The sequence below is a fragment of the Cibotium barometz genome, chromosome 14 (genome assembly GCF_041138505.1).
Source record: "Cibotium barometz isolate CiBa-2024 chromosome 14, ASM4113850v1, whole genome shotgun sequence".
Taxonomy (NCBI): domain Eukaryota; kingdom Viridiplantae; phylum Streptophyta; class Polypodiopsida; order Cyatheales; family Cibotiaceae; genus Cibotium; species Cibotium barometz.
This window is the reverse complement of record NC_141059.1, coordinates 17,902,019-17,910,049: the sequence shown is the minus strand read 5'-3', so window position 1 is coordinate 17,910,049 and position 8,031 is coordinate 17,902,019. Positions and strand designations below refer to the sequence as shown.

Sequence of the window (8,031 nt, the reverse complement as noted above, 5' to 3'; positions counted from 1 at the left end):
TCGCTAAATTGATGCTTGAAGGTATTACAAAGCATCACACACACGAAGGCCTTCCTCCTAGTCGTCAGAGAAACCTAAAGATTTACAAGCAGCAGGCAGAGCCACACCTCATGGAGGAGAAGGACACCAAATTGCTGCTTGCTAAATCGTTGCGCTTAAAGGTATTATTGCTGCTATAGAGAAAATTGAATTCTCAATCCGTGTCGAATGTGTGTTGCTTCCCTTCCCTTACCCGAACATACCACTCGCTCGTTTCCAGATGGGGGAGAGCTTGGTATATGGGGAACCCCTTCCTTGTTTCTAGTATATGGGATGCACAAGTTATGCCCGCGTTCGTTGGAATGTACTAGGGATGTGCACAACCCCCCGCTTTAAAACAGAAATAGATTGTCTACTTATTCGGCCATACTAATATCCTAGTCATTCCCTATGAGAGATCAGCCCATGAGCTCTGGGAATATCCTTGCAACGCTAGCTTGTGACTTGTTGGCCTCTTTCAACCGTCGCAACAGTGATGGTAAGGGTACTTTCCAAAGGCAGCGCGTTGCCTACTTACCCCACTATAGAAAGCTTCTAAATCCTGAACTAAGGGTCCCTAAACTTCAGGTAGATCTGTTTTTATTTTACCTTGGGTAGCCTAACACCCTTGCACAAAAGCAAGCAAGGGTGTGAGGCCACATGGCAAGCTACCCAACAAGCGTGTGAGGACACGCAGCACGAGTACGACGCTAAAAATAAATGCAAGTAATTCTCTCTCTCTATCTCTCTCTCTCTCTCTCTCTCTCTCTCTCTCTCTCTCTCACACACACACACACACACACCACTATCATCATCATCAAAACTAGGTGCGCTCCATGCTCTGAAACTTGCAAAACAAGATTGTTTTCTTTTAAATTCTTTTACTGTGTTTTGTGTGAGTGTTGGGTAGCATACTTTGTGTAGTGTAGACCATATTTCAAATGCTCGAATGAACATGAATTTGAAAGCATACTTGGAAGCACTGCTAGATTGACATCCGCAATCGATGAGCTTGAAGCTTGTTCTTATTTTCGATGGGGATTCAAAAGTACCCGGCAAATTAAAAAAATTACAAATTCATTATCACATTTGAAAATGAGTTTTGTATCATGAATCAATACGTAGGACTAATGGCCACCTTCAACATTGAAGGTGTTTTGGTCCACTTTTAATATCAAAAGTGATATTTGGGAAATAGGGGAAGGGCACATTCTCCTATGTTCATTAAATTTCGGGGAAGGACTCCGCTAACTCCCGCCATACTTTATGTATGGTTTTTTTTTTACTTCACTCACACAAACGAGTACGAAAATCCTATGACTTGATGAATGACATGTAACTCAGATTCAAGAACAACACTTGGGAGTTGGTACCGAGGCCGTCGAAACGGTCAGTCATTGGTGTCAGGCATTCTATTGCTTTTGAGTTTTTTAATACAAGGACTCACAAGTAGTTTAGAGGTGAAAACAAAAACCAGTACCAGTTGCCACAAGACTAGGGAAGTCTACGACTCACGGGTAGTTTAGAGGTGAAAATGTTCAAAAACCAGTTGCCATCGGAACCTGGTTTCACGCAGTGGTCTTTTCAGACAATGGGCGGGTTAGATACAAAAGCTACACGTGTTCTCTCTCTTCCTGGTTGATGGGTTTTCAACTGCAGAAGTCTAAGCACACACTCGTGCATCTTGCATGCCTCCAGGATGTTCATTCCTTCCTTGTTTCTGCCCTCCTGAGCTCTTCTTCTCTGCTTTTTCTTCTCTATTTAGCAGTCCATTTCGATTTTCTGTTGCTCATTTTCGGTTTTCTGCGATTGGGTTCTGCTTTTTGCCGTCCATTTGGAGTGGGTTCCTTTTGGTCTCTGTCTTCACCTCGTGTGACCATGGCTTTCAGCTCAACGGTAACACAGGCAGTTGCAGGTTTTGGGCGCTGTGGCAAGCCCATGGTGTTTGGAGCTTCATCTTTCAAGGGCTGGCGGTTGAAATCGGATCCCAGTAAAGGCTTCGCCCCAAACAGTGTCATGATGACTACAGCCCTCCCTAAGTAAGCAAATCTCTCCTGCATGTTGCTTTCATTGTTTGCGTTCTATATCGAGCTGCATTAATGCCTCGGTAAGCATTTCTAAAACGCTAAAGAACATTCCTCAGTAGAATTCCCATGGTTTTCTGTTTTGAATGTCTTGCCATGGAGAACCCTAGCCATTTTTTTCTGTTTGTATGCATTGCCATGTCAACCCTTTTTTTTTTCTGTTTGTATGCCTGGCCATGGCATACCCTGGCTTTCTTTGCTGTGTTGAATGCTTCTTCTGGGCAATACTTTGCTGTTTTGGATGCATGCCATGGCATACCTGGTATTCTTTGCTTTAAAAATACAAACACAAATTAAAGGCATTGTTATCGTATACCCTAGCTTTCTTTGCCTCTTTAAATTTGCCATGGCATTCCCTGGCTTTCTCTGACATTTTTAATGTCATTGAAAACCCTAGATTTATTTCTGTCTAATCTTTTGTCAAGACAGACCATAGCTTTTTTAGGCTGTTTTGATGGCCTTGTTTGAATGCTTTATCAGGGATAACCGTAGTTGGAATGATTTGCATTTAATTGCATTACCATATCAAATTATAGTTGTTTTTGATTCATGAAATGCGTTGCCGTCGTGACAAATCTTAGCTTGCATGCATGTGTAGCATGGCTAGCTTACACATATACCATCCTACAGGTTAGTCTACGTAGATGAGCTTCACACCTACCTTTATTTGGTGTTTGAATCCTTGGCTATACGAGGAAAACGTAGCTTTGTTTTCTGTTTGATTGTTTGCCACGGCAATGCTAGCCAGTAGGATGCCATGGCAAACGCATACCATAGCCTGCCTCATTCTTTCCACCTTGCAGGGAAGCTGGAGTAAAGGTCTCAAATGAGGTCCATCATCAAGTAACCCACTCTATGCCTCCGGAAAAAGTCGAGATCTTCGGGTCCCTGCAGGGCTGGGCAGAAACAAGCATCCTTCCCTTTCTGAAATCTGTGGAAAAGAGCTGGCAACCACAAGATTTCTTGCCTGAGCCCTCATCAGACAGCTTTCTGGATGAGGTTCAGGAGCTCCGAAAGCGTGCTTTGGAATTGCCAGATGATTATCTTGTCTGTGTTATTGGGGACATGATAACGGAAGAGGCCCTTCCTACATACCAGACCATGCTCAACACTCTGGATGGGGTGCGTGACGAGACAGGAGCCAGCCTTAACTCTTGGGCAAGGTGGACTCGGGCCTGGACTGCAGAGGAAAACAGGCATGGGGACCTACTAAACAAGTATCTTTACCTGACAGGAAGAGTTGATATGAGGATGATTGAGAAAACTACACAATACTTGATCAGTGCAGGAATGGTTAGTATGGGAACGTTCTATGTTATATCCATTTCATGGCATATCTTGTTAGCTTTAAACACTATTGTTTCTATGTTATATCCATTTCATGACATCTCTTGCTTGACTGTTCGATGTGTGCAGGATCCTCAGACAGAGAACAACCCTTACCTGGGATTCATATACACATCCTTTCAAGAAAGGGCTACTTTCATTTCACATGGGAATACTGCACGGCAAGCTAAGGAGTTTGGGGACCTAAAATTAGCACAGATTTGTGGATCAATAGCCTCTGATGAGAGGAGGCATGAGAATGCATACACCAAAATTGTTGAGAAGCTTTTTGAGATTGATCCTGATGGGACTATGGTCTGCTTAGAGGATATGATGAGGAAGAAGATCACTATGCCTGCCCATCTCATGTATGATGGGCAGAGCAAGAGCATTTTCGAGAATTTTGCTCTTGTTGCACAGAGGACGGGTGTGTACACGGCAAAAGATTATGCAGACATTTTGGAACACTTGGTGAAAAGATGGAATGTGGAGAATATGTCTGGGCTTTCTAGCAGGGGGCAACAGGCTCAGGATTATGTGTGTGGCTTGCCGAGCCGTGTGCGTAAGCTCGAGGAACGTGCTCAAGCAAGAATGAAGAAAGGAATCATATCAGGAAGCTTCAGCTGGATTTTCAATAGGGAAGTAGCCCTCATGTAAGAGGGCCCGATCCCTTGCCCCCTCTTTTGAAAGGGTAGAAACCCAAAGCATGTATTGAGTGCTTGGGATTTGGCTTGATACATACACATGGTTTTGTTGGTTTTGTCTTGTCAAGAATAGCCATAGATAAACTTACTTTATAACATCTAGTAGGTTTTAGGTCTTTTTATGAGCACAGAAGTTCTTAGGGTAGTCCCTAGTACTACTCCTAGGCATGTAAGAAGTTTATAAGGCATATGGGCATGTTTCTAGGAAGTCTAATGAGAGTGAGAGTGAGAGTGAGAGTGAGAGAGATTCAAGCTTAATTGGGGTTAACCTACATTTAATAGTGCTTAGGGCATACATGCATTCAGCTGTCTATGAGGTGACAGGTGTTTCTGCACTAATCATATCATGAAGGTCATGGGTTCTCTGAATGGGGAGAGAAACAGGAGCAAGAGGAAGACAGTGAGGAAGATAAAGAAAGAGAGAGAGAAGGAAAAGACAAGGAGAGCTTGAATTAATGAAAGACAAAGCTTAAACCAAATATTGAATCATTAAGTTGAAAAAGAAGATTTATAATGGATATATTAAGTATAGCGATCTTTTCTAAAGTCTAGACCTTAGACTATAGCCTCCAAATATTGAATCATTAAGTTGAAAAAGAAGATTTATAATGGATATATTAAGTATAGCGATCTTTTCTAAAGTCTAGACCTTAGACTATAGCCTCCATCAACATGCATTTTAAATTGTAGTCTATGTTAACATGCAGTTTTCAAGTGTTGTTTGGCTGTTTGTATTTATACGTACTAGAGAAAAAAAGCCACAAGAAAAAGAGAGAGAGAAACTCACTTGGAATCCTTTTTCTTAGATCAAAACCTTGTACTTGCAAGTTGTTTTTGAGTAGTTTACAATGATAATTAGAGGAAAGTTTGTAGATATTTGCATAGTTTACATGAATCTCTTTAACTTCTCTAAAGTGAGAAGGTGGCTATTATTGGTTGTGTATATGGTTTTTGAGAAAGAGGATCAAAGAATGTTGTTTTTAATAAAATTTGAGTTCACTTGTACAAATTGGATTCTCTTGGGCTTTTTAAATTGTTGATTAGATTATATGATTAGTCTACGGAGGGGGGCGATTTATGCGTGTGCAAGTGAGAAAGCTCGGGGGTGGTGGACGAACTGAGTGCAATTTTCATAAAATTATACTTCTCTCCTAATAAGATTATATTAGGGAGTTAGAGAAAATCTTGCTACTTTGGAATTTGCTTTTCAATATATTTTTTAGTGTATCTTCAACATACCAAATTCAAAGTTTTCAGAGAAAGTTGATTTAGAACTTACTCTTCAAGAGCTTTCCAACGATATGTCAGATGAGTTGGTTTTGACAAAAGCTTAAAAGGGTTCACTATGTCCCTATCTTTTTGATCTTACAAAATGGGAATTGGGATTTTTCAAACTCCTTAATATGGTCTTTAATCGAAGATTCATGGCAGTTCTCTACTATATGGTGTAAATCTACTCTTTCGAGATATTGATTGCAAATCTCTATTTTTGGTGAATTCAACTTATTTAATGATGATGATGAGAGTGAGAAGATATGTAGGATATGAAAATTTTATATTATAGTTTTGCAATTTCTATAACCTTTGTGTGTGGGGTCTAAGGTGAACATGTGCCTCCCTCACAAGTATATATTAATAAATGACAGTTTAAACTAAGTAAAATGGTTATCACTAGTAATGGTGCCAAAAATGTAATAATCTTGATATTACAAGGGTTGTGAAAACTTACATTTGAACCAGGGAGTAACATCCAATGCTAATCCTCGTTGCTTGCCTAAAATCTTGATATTACAAGGGTTGTGAAAACTTACATTTGAACCAAGGAGTAACATCCAATGCTAATCCTCGTTGCTTGCCTAATAAGTTTATGTAAATGTGAGAAGCAATGCTAAATATACAGGTGTTGAGAATCAATTCCATTACCATGCAAAGCTTGACTTGCACATGATAAGAGACAAGAAGAAAAAGGCACCGCGTGTAGGCTTGGAGAAGTAATGTCTTCTTAACCTCCAAGCATAAACATACCCACACACTAGCATAGACTTACAAGAGAGCATTGACTCTCTCATCTCACTTAGATCCATGGCTCCAAATACATCTATTTCCAGAAATGCCTCTCCATCTGTATCTTTGTCAATAGGTGTAGCCTTCGTATCGTCCTCTTCTATTTGAGGCATTAGAGGTGATTGTGTTGAAATTTGTTCTTCTATTTTTTCTTCCAATTCCGGATTAGTTGTTATGTTTGCTTCTGGTTCAAGTGCTAGTAATTGTTGAATTACTATACCTTCATTTGGTCCTTCTTCTAGTTGTTCAATTGGATCAATATCTGTTTCTTGTACTTCTTAAGTAGATTCCTCAACCTCTACTTTATCTGAAATTTTCATATCTTCAAATATTTGTTTACTGCATGAATCAATTTGAATTACAAACAACCATCTATGATATCTCGGGTCCACCTTGAAGATGATCTGATCACAATGCTCTCGTAGCACAAATGTGTCCCTTTGGTTTGTCCATATCTTTGTGGAGTTTACTTGAACAAATCCATTCTTATCTCTATGCATGGTTGCTTGTGGTCCTTGAGTCACTACCTTGAACCACTTCATATAAAAAATGAACAGAGAAAACTTTCTGAACCCAATCTTGATAATGTCTTGACAGTAATCAAGTATGCCAACTTGACTACTTAGATCACTTGCAACTTGAATGACTTTCTTGCATGAAATTTACCTTGACACCGTAATCAAATGTTGTTCTCTTTTATCTATTCGCTCCACTTGAAAGTGACGATCGTGTGACCAAAGTGCACCAATAATGCGAGCAAAAGAAGATCATAAAATTGTATCAAGAACAAAAACTTATATAAGACTATGTCTTACGGTTTCTTGTGTACATATAAAAACTCACTTACATGGTAATCATAACCGTATGCAAGCTCCTCCTTCTCATCGCTTATAACCTCACCACTCTGTTTTTCTTATTGTATTGTTTGCTGAAGCCATCTACCAAAAGGAAATTCTAGAAGTTGAGAAAGTGAATCTGGGTATGGTAATGCTCTAGTTGTTCTACTCTTTCTAAAATTCAAACGATCTTGGTCTCTTTCTCTCTTTGCTAGGTTATATTTCTCGATCCATTTCTCTATAGCACTTGAATTGAGGATGTAAAATTTATTAATCTTCTCTCGTAATGCTATATCCATTGTTCTCTGAAGTCCTTGTCCTTGAGGCTCTTCCCTAATGAGCTGATCATCCTCTTCTTGTGTTCACAATCGTGGCATATCTGGGTTTGACGTACTAAGAAATTCTATTATGTATACTAGAGATTCTTGAACAAGCCATCCCATTGGCATACTGTCCTCAGGGCGAGCTTTTTGACGAACAAAACCTTTTAATGTCTTCATAAAACTCTCGAGGAAAAACATCCATCGACTATGCACTTGCTATAGCAACCTCGTCAACCACATGAACAAGTAGGTGGAATTGAATGGTCAGGAAACTTGTTGGAAAGAATTTATCCACCATTGTAATTGCTTCAATGAAGTTTAGATGATGTGCGCTTTTGCCGCACAGGTCGTAGCTGGGGACTTGCCAGACACCGTATGCGAGCCACGAATGGCTACAAGCATACAACCAGGGAAGGAAGCTCAAACAGAATGCCAAAGGGTGTGTCACTCACCGCTTAACTGCTGCCTTGAAGGATTCCCGCGTCGCAGCCGTGAAGGAGGAGCCGCCGTCGCCGCTCTACCGCCTCTCCGCCGTCTCGCCGTGCCGCTACACAGTGCGCTCGATCGCTCTCTCACTCTCTCTCTCTCTCTCTCTCTCTCTCACACGCAGGAGAAGGAAAACAAGGAGATAAGGCAAGAGCACTCTTCTATTCACAACACATGAGAATGAGGATTT

General features: G+C 40.5%; 1 protein-coding gene across 1 annotated transcript; it reads left to right on the top strand.

Annotated features, from left to right (window-relative positions):
• The first annotated feature begins 1,640 nt into the window (after positions 1 to 1,640).
• Positions 1,641 to 4,340, top strand: LOC147631728 (stearoyl-[acyl-carrier-protein] 9-desaturase 5, chloroplastic-like). Its single transcript, XM_086808254.1, has 3 exons — positions 1,641 to 2,057; positions 2,906 to 3,395; positions 3,519 to 4,340. The coding sequence occupies exons 1-3, from the start codon at positions 1,660 to 1,662 to the stop codon at positions 4,083 to 4,085; spliced, it is 1,455 nt and encodes a 484-aa protein (XP_086664380.1). The 5' UTR covers positions 1,641 to 1,659; the 3' UTR covers positions 4,086 to 4,340.
• The last annotated feature ends 3,691 nt before the right edge of the window (positions 4,341 to 8,031 follow it).